This window comes from Microcaecilia unicolor, chromosome 13, assembly GCF_901765095.1.
Source record: "Microcaecilia unicolor chromosome 13, aMicUni1.1, whole genome shotgun sequence".
Lineage (NCBI taxonomy): Eukaryota > Metazoa > Chordata > Amphibia > Gymnophiona > Siphonopidae > Microcaecilia > Microcaecilia unicolor.
The window spans coordinates 57,118,494-57,134,551 of NC_044043.1; the positions used below are offsets into that span (position 1 = coordinate 57,118,494).

Consider the following 16,058-nt stretch of genomic DNA (forward strand, 5'->3'; position numbering starts at 1 on the left):
TGTTACTCTGGCAGTAGAGGGTTAAGTGACTGCCCCAAACTAAGTACCTGTATATAATATGTAAACTGTTTAAATTGTAACCACAGAAAGGCAGTATATGAAATCCAATCCCCTTTCCACACTCAGCCAGACAGATTTTAAGGATATCTGTAATGAATATGCATGAGAGAGATAGATATGAATGCAATAGAGGCTGTGAATACAAATTTATTTCATGCATATTCATTGTGGATGTCCTGGGAACCTGATTAGGTGGGTGTGTGCAAGGATTGAGTTGAAAACCCCTGCATTAAAGAAAGACTTGATATAAGAGGGACCCTGATCCCAGTGTTGAGCTTGCCCCAGGTACCCAGCAGCTTCTGTAGTTCTCTGCATGTGAAATCAACACTGCATATCCCAGAATGTACCAGCAGAGACAGACAAAGCCAGGACTGGACTTGGGTTTCTGTCCGGGAGCTGGGTCCCGTGAATGTGGAATTTATAAAGCACAGTGCCTGAAAATAAAGGAATTACTGCTCTGAAGAATATTTGGCAAAGAAAACTGTATCTCTTGTTTGTGGTGGTGTTTAATTGTTGTCATGTCCTCAGTTTGTTTTCTGACTTTTGTATACTGCTCTGATGATACTTTATATTTCAAATGGCAGTATAGCAAATAACAGAATGAATAAAAAAAAAAGAAAGAATTGAAAATGGTAGTTAATGCCAGCAAGAGAATGTCAGTCAAGCATGAAACAATTGTGAAACCAACATGGAAAGTACCCCCAAAATAAGCCAGAATGTGCATGAAAAATACAGAACCCAGCACGGGTGTGGAGATGGAGCAAGAAGGGCATTTGACCCCGCCCCACACCGGATTCTCAACAATATCACCCTTCTTATTATTACCCGCTGCATAGAAAGCTCTGTTGGGTCATGCAAACAATTATTTTGCCCCTCTTGGGAGAAATTCCTCCCTACACTACTGGAATCCAGCAAAACTCTCCAGAGGAGAATGAGATTGTCTTTGTGGTCACAGCACAGATCCAGTGGCGTTCCTACCCTTGATGACACCTGGGGCGGATCGCCGATGCGCCCCCCCGGGTGCTGCGCCTCCCCCCCCCCGGCAAAATGACACCCCCCCACGGGTGCACGCTGCTGGGGGGGGGTGCCGCGGCGCGCGCCTGTCGGCTCCGAGTTCGCTACGCTAACTTCGCTGGTTCGCTGCAGCTCCCTCTGCCCCGGAACAGAAAGTAACCTGTTCCGGGGCAGAGGGAGGGAGCTGCAGTGAACCAGCGAAGTTAGCGTAGCGAACTCAGAGCCCACAGGCGCGTGCCACGGCACCCCCCAGCGGTGTGCACCCAGGGCAGACCGCCCCCACTGCCCCCCCCCCCCTTGGTACGCCACTGCACAGATCTATACACAGGGCAGGACCTACAGCCCAACTGTTTATGTGTGCTAATTCAAGAGCTCCCAAGGCAGGTTTTTCATTTGGTATGTCAGCTGCTGGTGGGAAGGAGGGGGGGGGGGGGTGGAGGGGAGGTGGTAATGAAGATCAGAGCCATCCCTGCTTATAGAGGTTGGTCTATTGTCCAGTGGTCTCAGGTGGGAGGAGAGGGGTTGCTGAACAGCACTTCTCACCTGCTGCTTTCTCCTCTGTCAGTTTTCATTTGCAGTTGGAATTATGGAGAATTCAATCTGTGGATGTTTTAAAACGTTTATCTATATTATCATGGCGAGGGCAGGGTGGGGGTGGGGGTGGAGGTGGCAATGCAATTATTTATCTGGCTCCCACTAAAGGGTTAATCCTGCCCTATCCACAGGGCCGCCGAGAGGGGGGGACCGGCGCCGCAGCAGTCCGGCCCGCCCTCCGTAGCTCCCGGAACTAACCTGAAGCGTCTTCACGTTCGCATCGCAGCAAGCAGCAGGGCAGGCCACTTCTTCCTTCCGTGTCCCGCCCTCGCCTGATGTAAAGTCCGCGAGGGCGGGGCACAGAAGGAAGGAGAGGTCTGCCCTGCTGATGCTGCTTGCTGCGATGCGAACGTGAAGGCGCTTCAGGTTAGTTCGGAGGGCCCGGCAGCGGGTGGAGGGGGGGGCCCAGCGACTTCGGGTGGGAAGGGGCGCAACGCGTCCTCGGGTGGAGGGGGGCCCGGCGACTTCGGGTGGGGGGCAGGGCGTGACGTGACCTCGGGTGGGGGGGGGGGCCCCAGGGGCGGTCTTGTCCCGGCCCCGGCTCTCGGCGGCCCTGCCTGTCCATCCATGTGTACTATATGTCTGCCACTCAGCAGTGCAAGAGAAGGGGACAGGTCTCTACAATTATTAGGTCCAAAGGCAGATTCACCCCATCCCCAGTCCTTAAATATTGATGACTGATAGAACCTGGGGGACTCCCTGCCCTTCCCTTGGCTCTTAGATTTCAGAGCCTAAGGTGCCCCTCACAGCAATATGAACTTCTGTTACCTTCCATTCAAAACAGGAACCAGTGAGTACTGTTGACATTATCTTTCATCTATGTTAATGACAGATGAAAATCTGTATACATCCAGAGGTTTAAAGAAGGTCATGTCATGATCTGCTCTGCTGTCTCACCCTAATATTTAAACATTGTGGTCAGTGCCTTTCTCACATACTGATGCTAAATTACTGGCTATAAGGCCGCCGCTGGAATTTATCCAAACAGCATTGCTAAAAACCAGTGGTTGGCCCTGGTGGGTGGCATTTACCCAGGTACAAGCTACATAGCAACATATGAATAGCCATACTGGGTCAGATCAGTGGTCCATCTAGACCAGTATCCTGTTTCCAACAGTAGCCAATCCTGTTCACAAGTACCTGGCAGAAACCCAAATAATAGCAACATTTCATGATATCAATCCCAGGATAAGCAGTGGCTTCCCTCATGTCTATCTCAATAGTAGACTATGGACTTTTCCTCCAGGAACCTTTCCAAACCCTTTTCTAAACCCAGATACACTAACCGCTGTTGTCACATCCACTGGCAACGAGTTCCAGAGCTTAACCTTTTGTTGAGTGCAAAAATATTTCTTCCTATTTGTTTTTAAAGTATTTCCATGTAACTTCATTGAGTGATTCCTAGACTTTGTACTTTTTGAAAGAGTGAAAAATTGATTAACTTTTATTCATCCCACATCACTCAGTATTTTGTAGACCTCAATCATACCCCCCCCCCCTCAGCTATCTCTTTTCTAAGCTGAAGAGCACTTCCTTCTTTAGCCTTTCCTCAAAGCTACAGGGTGATTTGAACCTGCATGGTTTACAGGCCACTGCAATAACCACTAGGCTACTTCTCTGACCATACCTGTATCTCGACCTATCCAAACATATTGCACTGCAGTCCATCAAATCAAGCAACGCTATGAGTGTCCTGGCACAGACAATTGCCTCCTTCAATTCAAAATTTCAACAATTCTGTACAGAAACACTCTGGCAGAATCCAAGCTCAAGTGTTATCTTGCTGCCTCGATACTTCCTCACATCTTCTGGATGAAACATCTCCACACCATCCTTGTATCTCTAAGACATCATTGACTCTAGGTATCCTGTGGCACTTTGAACAGTGTTTTGGAAAGTGGTCAGCTCTTACTTTATACTGGAAGGATGAAGCTGAATGGGAAGATGGCAAAGGAAGCGTGTGACTTGATGCTCCTTTACTTTGCTTTTTGGTCCAAAAAAGGAAAATTAAATGGAGTGGAAGAGCATTAGGAGAATAGTTTAGGATGCAAGCGATTGATTCTTCCTGTGCTTCATTTTTCACTTCCACAATGTAAAAAGCTGCAGTGGCAGCAAGTTCTCCGCCCATGTTGGTTCCAATTGGAAAATGGCTGCTGGAAACGCCTGTGCAGGGGTGGCCCAAGGCAATCTGCTGCCTGAGGCATGGATGAGATGCCTCCCTGTCCCTGCCACGGTCTGGCATTTCCCTTCTTCCCTACTCAACCCTCTTCCTTGCGTTTTCCTTCTTTTTTTTCTTTTCCAAAATGCAGCAGTGGTACCAGCAGCAATTCCCATAGGTTTCCCTGCCGCCGGCAACAGACCTTTTGCTCTACTATGTCCCGCCTCTGAGGAAACAGGAAATTATGTCAAGGGGGTGGGCTGCAATAGGGAGAAGAGGTCGGTGCCGGAGGCAGAGCAGCCTATGAAAAATTCCTGCCACTGCCACCTAGCAGGGGGTGTAGCCGAGAGCTGAGTAGCAGTATGAATAACAGATGTTGTAATGGCAGAGCTATGTGTAAGCGTCAAAGGACCTGAATAGCAGGGGGGTGTAGTACACAGCTGTGTGAATGAAGAGCGGGAGATGTGGAGGCTTCTTTTCAAAGCACTTAGACTTATAAAGTTACATAGTAGTCTATGGCATAGTTTCCCAACACGAGGTACGCGTACCAAAAGGGATACACGAGACCTCCCTAGGGTGTACACGGTGTGCAGCTCCTGGCCAAAAACAAAAAATCTCAAGCGCGATGGCATCCATCCCTCCGTTCCTCTCTCCACACCACCATACCTTTTCAAAGCTGTCTTACAGAGGTTGCCAGAAGCGGGGCAGCAACAGTGCGCTGCACGTGCTGACACTGGAGCCTTCTGTATGATGCAAATTCCTGTTTCCGCATAGGTGGGCAGGAAGGTCAGACAGAAAGCTCCCTGTGGGCACAGGCAGAGCATTGTGAGTCGATGCCAGCAACCTCTCTAAGACAGCTTTAAAAAGGTATGGGGGAGGGGAAGGGCTACACAGTTGATACTTGTTAAACTTATAGGGTACTTGGCTTGGAAAAAGTTGGGAAACCCTGGTCTATGGAACTTTGTAAGTCTAAGTGCTTTGAAAATGAGCCCCTATATAGAGTATCAGGTGTGAGATGCATTGGCAGAACTGTGTGTGAGGGTCTCTGTACTGGATTAGGGAAAGGGAAATGGGACTTGATATACCGCCTTTCTGAGGTTTTTGCCAGGGGCAATGGAGGGTTAAGTGACTTGCCCAGAGTCACAAGGAGCTGCAGTGGGAATTGAACTCAGTTTCCCAGGATCAAAGTCCACTGCGTTAACCACTAGGCTACTCCTCCACTAGCAACATTCCATGTAGAATCTCAACTAGGGAAAGGGAAATGGGACTTGCTATACTGCCTTTCTGTGGTTTTTGCAACTACATTCAAAGCATATACAGGTACTTATTTGTACCTGGGGCAATGGAGGGTTAAGTGACTTGCCCAGAGTCACAAGGAGCTGCAGTGGGAATCAAACTCAGTTCCCCAGGATCAAAGTCCACCACACTAACCACTAGGCTACTCTGCAGGGTTGGAGTGACATCTGTTAGCATCGTCTTATGGGAGATGTCTGCTGGCACCTGTGTGCACTGAGCTGTTCTCTGCTTATAGCAGTTCCTTTCTCTCTGATCTAAACACCTCACTACATTCCTCTGTAAGATGAGGGGAAAAGAAAAGGAAAGCCCATAGACCTTGTAGAGTATGCTGGTTTGGGACCTTTGCTTTCATGGTGCTGCTGTAGATTTTACTAACCTTTCTCCCCTCCTATTCTCATGAGACAGTGGATGCGTCCCAGGTTTACTGTTGGTCAGGGCTTCCCAGATGGTCACCTGCAAAGAACAGAAGGGGACAAAATTGTGTATGCCTGTCCAGAGGTGTAGCCAAAGCATGCAAGTCAGCAGCAGCACCTGAGCCATCGACACCAGCGCTGTGAACATGCTCATATCAGTGGCTCAAGTGCTGCTGTTGACTGCTGCACTTTTCTGATTCAGCGCAGGCTCTGCATCTCTCCAGTTGCTGGGACTTGGGGAACGCTATGCTTAATTTTAATTTGGTGGGGGATCAGGGGGAGGGAAGGAAGAGGCAATGAGGAGCCTAGTATCATACATGTTAAAAGTTGCCCCCTTCCTCCCCCCCCCCCCCCCCCAAACAAAAAACAATAATTGTTTCTGGATGCCCCTGTCTGGTTATTTGTGCAGTTCCTAGAGTCCCCACCAGAGGGCACCACAGCCCACCTGGTCATATTCACTGCCCGCTTCCAGCAGGCTTTGCTGAATGGCGAACTGGAGCAAGTCATCTTCCTCTTCCCTGATGCTGTCCCGGTGTCTACTGACCACACTGTATCCCCGAGGGATCTCAAACAAGGCCTGGTCCATCTCACACCCGCGGCAGGAAGCTGGGGACAACAGAAAGATGTCACTAGTACAAGGGTTTCCCCCAAATATGTATTACAATAATAGGAGGAATACAAATAACTGGAACAGGGTGTCACCAGTGGCGTAGGAAGGGGGGGCGGTGGGGTGGGGCGGTCCGCCCCGGGTGCACGCCGCTGAGGGATGTCGGCACCGTTGGTTACCTGCTCTCTCTGCCCCGGAACAGGTTACTTCCTGTTCCGGGGCAGAGAGAGCAGGGAACCAATGGAGCCGATGCAGCTCCCAGTGACGACGTGCACTCGGCAGGGCGGAGCGCCAGTGGTAATAATGCACTCCGGGGGAGGGGGGTGCGCACGCCGAGGGGGGGGTGCACAGCAGCGACCCGCCCCAGGTGTCAGCCGCCCTCGCTACGCCACTGGGTGTCGCTTAAACTTCTGGGAGTGAATGACCTAGATTGTGTGTGGGGTGGGGGGGAGGGGCTACTGAAGTCTAAGGAGATGAATGAAATGGTTGAGAATGGGCTGACGTAGGAGGTAAATGAGGTGTTAGAGGAATGCCAATGAAATCTCTGCAAATGAGTGAAGAGGCTAGGAGGGTCCTATCCAGATCTTGTAGGGGAATGTTTACAAAAGTGACCAAAAAAAAGAAGCATCCTACTGGACAGTCACAAGTCTTAAACCATCTGGGCACACATACGTCACTCTTGGTGTCTAAATGGTGACACCTTTCTTTTTTAGAATTATTCCCAAAATGTTAAATACCAGAACTGCCAAGTTACCCATTCCAGCAGGGAGACCTTTTGGCCAGTTCTGGATTTCTTCCAACCTCATCCTGGTGCATTATGGGACCTGCAACACTGCTTTCAATGGGTAGAATCATGGACTACAAATACTACACTGCTTTGGGATGTAAGTTCAAAACCAGTACCGGTCAAAAAGTCTCCCTCCTGGAATGGGTAACTTGGCAGCTCTGTAATACGATGTTTCAGTTTAGTGCACTACTGTGTGAATTCCTTGTTGAACTGCCTGTTACTACATATTGTTTGAAGCTGTTTCTCTACTCATTGTCTATTTTCTGTGCCCATTATCTCCAGTCCTAATGGCACACTCACGGATAAAATTAGTGGGCTAACAGAGGGAATTCTCAAACTGTCAGCACAAATAGGAGGCAATATTTTTTTCAGATAGTTAAGCCCTGGAACTTGTTTCAAGAGGATGTGGAGCAGTGGTTACCATATTTGGTTTAAAAAAAAAAGATTGGGCAAGTTCCTGGAGGAAAAATCTATAGTTTGCTATGGAGATAGAAATGGAGAAAGCCACTGCTCGCCCTGGGATTGGTAGCCTGGAATCTTGCTACTATTTGGGATTCTGCCAGGTACTTCTGACCTGGATTGGCGACTGCTGGAAGCAGGACCCTGGGCTAGATGGACCACTGGTCTGACCCAGTATGGCTATTCTTATGTTCTAAACATTTTCAACTTCAACAACACAGAGAAATTTTAAACTTAAGTGAGTATCCAAAACAGAATCAAATTCAAGGCAGTAGCACAGCCAGGATACATTTTTTGATGGGGCCTGAAGCTAACATGGGCAGGCAATAGGCCATGTCAATGTTGACACTGTAAGTCCTCCTAATTGGCCTGTGTAGCTGACTGGACAAACCTGACCAGAACATCCCCCTTCTCATGCTGCCGAATTGCCTATTGACCCAGAAAACACAGAGAAGCCTGTGGCACTTAATCCTCCACTTACAAGGCCAGTGAATTAAATTGGGTTCCAGTTGAAAAAGCTTCAAGTGGTAGTGTTGTGCCTCAGTTTGATCCCTGGATTGGGTTTTCTGTTCCCTGAGATATCCAGGCCTGCGTAATCCACAAAGGCAACACTCACAGCCCTTGGTCATAATGCAAAGGTTACACATAGGTCCTAGCGGCTAGATTAAGGTCCATGATTACAGGATCTGTGTGAGCCACCAGCTGAGGCCTTTCACGAGGCTAGTTATGTTATGGCAGGGGGCTGGTTACAATTGAGATGGAGAACCAAGGGAACAGGATGAAACTACTGAGTCATAAGAAAAGCCCCCAGTCTCCTGCTTAGGAGTTTCTTTTTTCTTGCCCAAGAGAGGTCAGATTATAATCACATTTTCATACCCAAAAGCAGTGCTCCCCATTTCTGCACCAAACTTTCATACACACAAAAGACACTGATAAAGTCTGCAATGAGAAAACAGGGTCATTCCCGTAGCTAAGGCCATTTTTACTGCATGGGTAAAATGCCACTTTTTTCTATTTCTTTTTGTTTTTAATGGCCATGCACTAATTTTCCTAATAGTGCATGGCCATTAGCACATGAGCCCCTGCTGCCACCTATTTTGTAGGCGGTAAAGACTCATGCGCTAATCACGTGCTAATCGGTTAGTGCGTAGCAATGTAGCTGTGTTAACCAATTAGCACAGGACATGCCTACTCTCTGCCCCAACCTGTCCCTAGCGCACAAAAATAAAATCCCGTGGTAAAGGCATTTTAAGTTGAGTTTGCACGAGTTAGTGTTTTTCTGCAGCTTAGTAAAGGGGCCACCTCATTTCTTTCACTACATAAGTACATAAGTAAAGCCACACTAGGAAAAGACTAAGGGTCCATTGAGCCCAGCATCCTGTCCACGACAGCGACCAATCCAGGCCAAGGGTGTACCTGGTGAGCTTCCCAAACGTACAAACATTCTATACATGTTATTCCGGGAATTGTGGATTTTTCCCAAGTCCATTTAGTAGTGGTTTATGGACTTGTCCTTTAGGAAACCGTCTAACCCCTTTTTAAAATCTGTCTAGCTAACCACCTTCACCACGTTCTCCGGCAACAAATTCCAGAGTTTAATTATGCGTTAGGTGAAGAAAACTTTTCTCCAATTTGTTTTAAATTTACTACACTGTAGTTTCATCGCATGCCCCCTAGTCCTAGTATTATTGGATAGCGTGAACAGACGCTTCACATCCTCCTGTTCCACTCCACTCATTATTTTATATACCTCTATCATGTCTGCCCTCAGCCGTCTCTTCTCCAAGCTGAAAAGCCCTAGCCTCCTTAGTCTTTCTTCATAGGGAAATCGTCCCACCCCCGCTATCATTTTAGTCGCCCTTCACTGCACCTTTTCCAATTCTGCTATATCTTTCTTGAGATGCGGCGACCAGAATTGAACACAATGCTCAAGGTGCGGTTGCACCATGGAGCAATATAACGGCATTATGACATCCTCACACCTGTTTTCCATACCTTTCCTAATAATACCCAACATTCTATTCGCTTTCCTAGCCACAGCAGCACACTGAGCAGAAGGTTTCAGTGTATTATCGACGACGACACCCAGATCTCTTTCTTGGTCCGTAACTCCTAACGTGGAACCTTGCATGACATAGCTACAATTCGGGTTCTTTTTTCCCCACATGCACCACCTTGCACTTGCTCACATTAAATGTCTCAAATCTTTAACGTTTGTTGAGCCTTTGGGCACCTCAGTTTCTTGAGCAGAAGTACATGAGTCTTTAAATCAGAAAATGCAGTTTTCAGTACCAGGGGCAACCTGGCAGTGCCCGAGGGCCCCGAGGCTCTACCCGGATGCCCGCCGTACACTACAACCCTCCCTGGTCCTTCCTTTAAAGGTGGCCTCTGCAATGGGGGAGGGGAACATGTTCTTTCCTGCCTGTTGTGCTGCTGCTATTCCCCATGCCCAGCACTGCTGTACTTTAAAAATGGCAGCTGAGACTCTGTGTGGAAGTCTTGCGAGATTGTTGAGACCCGTGAGACAACCTTGGGAAATCTCAGCCACCATTTTGAAAACACAGTGGTGCCGGCAGGCAGGGGAATAGCGGCAGCGCAGCGGGCAGGAAAGAACATGCTCCCCCTCCCCCCTGCAGAGACCACTAGACCACCAGAGCCCTTGAGTTAGGACTGGGGCAGCGGAGGCGTCAACTGTGGGGGCACCAGCGTGGCAGTAGAGGGGATGTTGGGTGGCGGCCGGGCGGGAGGCCCAGACCACCCTCAGTGCCCAGGGGCCCAGACCACTCTCAGTCCGCCCCTGTTCAGTACTTTTGATGAGTGAGCTTTCCTAATTTCAAAATTACTTTAATCCTCCATATTTGTGGTTAACTCACCTCAGAATTTGGCTCTGAACCTCTTCAGAAGAGATTTGTGTTAAAATCTTGTTGAATAAAATCTAAATCTGGCATGTCAAATCTACTCACCCTCTCCACGTCCAACCTTCATAAACCCGACGCTGTGTCTCAAGACACCACGCTGGGCTGAAAAGTCTTTACTGGGGGCAGAGAGGTTCTGGGCTTGGTGATGTCAGGGGCAAGCCTGAAAATGCCATGATGCTGCCTGGGCCTAGTCTCAGAGGTTATCTCCAAGCATGTCCGTCAGTCACACACACAACTAAAATCTGTAGGGGTTCCCTCAATGGGTACAACCTTCATTTGACCCCCTTTTTGGCCAGAGAAAAAGAAAACTACCAAAAATAAAAAAAAACAGCAGCCCAGCTGAACGGTGGAAGGTTCTAGGTCCTGGTTTCTGGGTCTATAGGAACAAAGGGGCCTTTTTATTAAGGTGCAGTTAGAGCTAATCCACACCTACTACAACTTAAAATTGCTTACAGTGGGAGATGCTCAGCCATCCTGCAGTAAGTTCCAAATCTGCGCACACAAAAGTTTGTTTTTTTAAGTTGAAGGGGGTGTGTCTGGAGGGGAATGGCGAAGGGGCATTCCTGCGCTGCTCAGCACAATTACATTACCTCTCGCTAACTGATTAGCATAGGATTAGTACATGAGCCCTTACAACTTACAAAATAGGTGTCAGTAAGTGCATACATGCTAATTTTTTCTAATAGTCACAAGCTAATGGCAGCATTAGAGCATGGCCATTAATACAAGAAATGGAAAATCGGCCATTTTACTGCTGTGATAAAAATGGCCTTAACGTGTGGAAAAAACCTGCACAAGGGTGCACTAAAGGCCACGTTTTAGTACAGCTTAGCAAAAGGACCCCAAAATTAGCTATGATGTTATTTTGTTTTTATATACTGCCTCCCTCATACAGAAGTTTAATGAATCTGGCTCCTAGGACTATGGGGCATGCGATGAAGTTACAAATTTAAAACGAATTGGAGAAAAGTTTTCTTCACTCAACGTGTAATCAAACTCTGGAATTCGTTGCCAGAGAATGTGGTAAAGGCGGTTAGCTTAGCGGGGTTTTAAAAAGGTTCGGACGGTTTCCTAAAGGAAAAGTCATAGACCATTACTAAAATGACTTGGGGAAAAATCCACTGCTGATTTCTGGGATAAGCAGCATAAAATGTATTGAACTTTTTTGGGGATCTTGCCAGGTATTTGTGACCTGGATTGGCCACTGTTGGAAACAGGATACTGGGCTTGATGGACCTCTCTTCTGGTCCAGTGTGGCAATACTTATGTACTTATGTTGTGTTCCTACCTCTATTGAGCAGGTAATGTACTTCTCAGTTTCAGCCTGTGCCTGTCTCATTGCCCTGCCTTTCTCCTGCTGATGTTTGCTTGTCTATGGCCTCCTGGGTCTCTATTTTCTGACTGATGATGATTTTTGTTTTTTGCTCTTCCTTTGGTAAACAGATGACTCTCTCTCTGTTCATTTATTACAGGCTAATAGATTTCTGTACCTGCATAAGAAGGTTGTTTTACTCGAGCTGCAACAGTCACAGAACATTTTACCAGCAGATGTAATTACAGCTATGGTGCTAAATCAATTGAAAAGCAAGGAGAAGATTTTAGAGGAAAAAAGATATTGGAGAGTGTGTACATTGCTTTGAGCATTTATGGAAAAGGGGTTATTGAAAACTAGATGAAGAAATAGATGATACAGCTGTACAGTAGGGGAAGTGCTAATTCAGTGAATCCAAGTGCATTGCCAGATTGCTTAATAGATGTGAAGAACTTTCACTTTCCCTTGTTAAATAATAAAGAGAAGTTAAGAACCTAAGAAACGCCAAGCTGGGTCAGACCACTGGTCCACGGTCCAAGCACTCGGCAGATCCTAACGGGGAGGTCACTCCCAGACCTAAGAGGTTCCAGTTCCCATATCTGTCTGGCTACTGGATATTAATGGATCTGTCCTCTTGGGCAATTGACCAAATCTTTTTTTTTAAACCAGCTATGCTAGATTCCTGAACCTATCCATGGTGTGATTGTGCATCAACAGAAAAATATGGTCTTACATTTTATCTGAAATCTGCAACCAGTTGATTTGATGCAGTGTCCTCAGTCCCAGGACTATTAGAAGGAATAGATAACTGCTCCCTACTAACTTGTTCCACATAGTACATTTGATTTATTTACTTGATATACCACTTAACACACAAAGTTTAAAGTGGTTTAGAATAATAATAATAAAAAAGGTTAAAACTATTTACAATAAGCATAAATAATACAACAGCATAATACAGTGGTTCCCAAACCTTGTCCTGGAGGCACCCCAGCCAGTCAGGTTTTCAGGATATCCACAATGAATATTCATGAGAGGGATTTGCATTCACTACCTCCACTGTATGCAAATATCTCTCATGAATATTCATTGACTAACTATATCTAAACGAGCTCCCTTTAATTTATTGCACTCAATATAATACCTTCCAAATGACTGCAATTCACTTTATGTAGTATTTATATTTTTATTCAATAATACCCATATCATATTAGCACGTACTCTTAACTCTTTCCTCATTCTCTCTCTTTCATACTACATTCATTCTCCCGAGTCAACAAAAACTGTTGTACAAATTACCATTCTTATAAGTGAACTCTTACATCAAGGAGTTTACATGACACTGGGATTATTATAATCCCTTAATGAGACATCTCCTCTGATCATAATTTTACATGAGATTATAATATATTGATGTATTAAACAGTCTCAAGTACTGAGGATAAGATGTGTACTCCCAGATTTTAACAGGCAATTCAATGATGCCGCTGATGCTCTTCAAAACTGGTATCACGTGTCCTCCTCAGATATTGATTCCTTCCGAAATAATCTCAGTATCACTTATCGGTCTCCATGCTTTCATCTATGGTAGACCGCCATCTGTAGCTCGCACCTCTGTGGTTAAAGTCCGACTCCTCGATGTAAGAGTACATGCTAATATGATATGGGTATTATTCATGTTAAAATCTAGATATTGAATAAAAATATACAGTGGTGGAAATAAGTATTTGATCCCTTGCTGATTTTGTAAGTTTGCCCACTGACAAAGACATGAGCAGCCCATAATTGAAGGGTAGGTTATTGGTAACAGTGAGAGATAGCACATCACAAATTAAATCCGGAAAATCACATTGTGGAAAGTATATGAATTTATTTGCATTCTGCAGAGGGAAATAAGTATTTGATCCCCCACCAACCAGTAAGAGATCTGGCCCCTACAGACCAGGTAGATGCTCCAAATCAACTCGTTACCTGCATGACAGACAGCTGTCGGCAATGGTCACCTGTATGAAAGACACCTGTCCACAGACTCAGTGAATCAGTCAGACTCTAACCTCTACAAAATGGCCAAGAGCAAGGAGCTGTCTAAGGATGTCAGGGACAAGATCATACACCTGCACAAGGCTGGAATGGGCTACAAAACCATCAGTAAGACGCTGGGCGAGAAGGAGACAACTGTTGGTGCCATAGTAAGAAAATGGAAGAAGTACAAAATGACTGTCAATCGACAAAGATCTGGGGCTCCACGCAAAATCTCACCTCGTGGGGTATCCTTGATCATGAGGAAGGTTAGAAATCAGCCTACAACTACAAGGGGGGAACTTGTCAATGATCTCAAGGCAGCTGGGACCACTGTCACCACGAAAACCATTGGTAACACATTACGACATAACGGATTGCAATCCTGCAGTGCCCGCAAGGTCCCCCTGCTCCGGAAGGCACATGTGACGGCCCGTCTGAAGTTTGCCAGTGAACACCTGGATGATGCCGAGAGTGATTGGGAGAAGGTGCTGTGGTCAGATGAGACAAAAATTGAGCTCTTTGGCATGAACTCAACTCGCCGTGTTTGGAGGAAGAGAAATGCTGCCTATGACCCAAAGAACACCGTCCCCACTGTCAAGCATGGAGGTGGAAATGTTATGTTTTGGGGGTGTTTCTCTGCTAAGGGCACAGGACTACTTCACCGCATCAATGGGAGAATGGATGGGGCCATGTACCGTACAATTCTGAGTGACAACCTCCTTCCCTCCGCCAGGGCCTTAAAAATGGGTCGTGGCTGGGTCTTCCAGCACGACAATGACCCAAAACATACAGCCAAGGCAACAAAGGAGTGGCTCAGGAAGAAGCACATTAGGGTCATGGAGTGGCCTAGCCAGTCACCAGACCTTAATCCCATTGAAAACTTATGGAGGGAGCTGAAGCTGCGAGTTGCCAAGCGACAGCCCAGAACTCTTAATGATTTAGAGATGATCTGCAAAGAGGAGTGGACCAAAATTCCTCCTGACATGTGTGCAAACCTCATCATCAACTACAGAAGACGTCTGACCGCTGTGCTTGCCAACAAGGGTTTTGCCACCAAGTATTAGGTCTTGTTTGCCAGAGGGATTAAATACTTATTTCCCTCTGCAGAATGCAAATAAATTCATATACTTTCCACAATGTGATTTTCCGGATTTAATTTGTGATGTGCTATCTCTCACTGTTACCAATAACCTACCCTTCAATTATGGGCTGCTCATGTCTTTGTCAGTGGGCAAACTTACAAAATCAGCAAGGGATCAAATACTTATTTCCACCACTGTAAATACTACATAAAGTGAATTGCAGTCATTTGGAAGGTATTATATTGAGTCTGCAATAAATTAAAGGGAGCTCATTTAGATATAGTCAATGAATATTCATGAGAGATATTTGCATACAGTGGAGGTAGTGAATGCAAATCCCTCTCATGAATATTCATTGTGGATATCCTGAAAATCTGGCTGGGGTGCCTCCAGGACCAGATTTGGGAACCACTGGCATAATATATAACATAATCTTACAAAAAAAAAGCTCCACCCACTAATAGGCAATATTTTTTTTTTGTTACATTTGTACCCCGCGCTTTCCCACTCATGGCAGGCTCAATGCGGCTTACAAGGGGCAATAGAGGGTTAAGTGACTTGCCCACAGGGCCGTGCCGACGCGGTAAGCGAGGTAAGCATGGCAGGAGGGCGCCATCCTCTGGGGGGCGCCCCACCGCACCATGCTTACCTCGCCCTCTTCTCCCCAGATCCTTCTTTTTTTTGTTTAAATTTACCTCTCCGGCGCGCGGCAGCGTAGGCAGCGTTAGTGAGAAGGAGGCGGCGCTCCCCCGCCCCGACGTGTCTTCCCTTCGCTCGGTTCCGCCTTCTTCTGACATCATTTCTGACGTCAGAAGAAGGCGGGACACAGCGAAGGAAAGACACGTCGGGGCGGGGGAGCGCCGCCTCCTTCTCACTAATGCTGCCTACGCTGCCACGCACCGGAGAGGTAAATTTAAACAAACAAAAAAAAAGGATCTGGGGAGAAGAGCACGGGTAGTGTAGCGCTCGTTTTCGGGGGGGGGGGGGGGGGGGCGCCGGAGAGGCCAACTGCAGGGGGGTGCCGCAGACCCTAGGCACGGCCCTGCTTGCCCAGAGTCACAAGGAGCTGCCTGTGCCAGGAACTGAACTCAGTTCCTCAGGACCAAAGTTCACCACCCTAACCACTAGGCCACTCCTCCACAATACATTTATGTGGCCAGAGTAGTCACATGGCAGATAACTGTAATGGGTCATCTGGTCTCACTGCTATTCTCTGCAGATTACCTGCCCGGCTCCTCAGGTGTGGTGTAGTTGTTGTACACATTGTGTTTATAAACCTCTATCATACCCCCTCTCAGTCATCTCTTCTTCATGTTGGAAAGTCCTAACGTGTTTA

At 46.9% G+C, this 16,058-nt stretch overlaps 1 protein-coding gene across 2 annotated transcripts in view; it reads right to left on the reverse strand.

The window, feature by feature from the left end:
- Positions 1-16,058, reverse strand: part of ANKRD13B (ankyrin repeat domain 13B) — a 131,370-nt gene that overhangs the window by 882 nt on the left and 114,430 nt on the right. The window contains exons 13-14 of one of the 2 annotated variants that reach the window (XM_030186043.1): positions 5,981-6,141; positions 5,499-5,575 (exon numbers count right to left, since the gene is read on the reverse strand). The exons of the other annotated variant lie outside the window; for it this stretch is intronic. Of the exons in view, the coding sequence (XP_030041903.1) occupies positions 5,499-5,575; positions 5,981-6,141 (238 nt within the window). The remainder of the gene's footprint in view (positions 1-5,498; positions 5,576-5,980; positions 6,142-16,058) is intronic. 2 annotated transcript variants of the gene reach the window in all.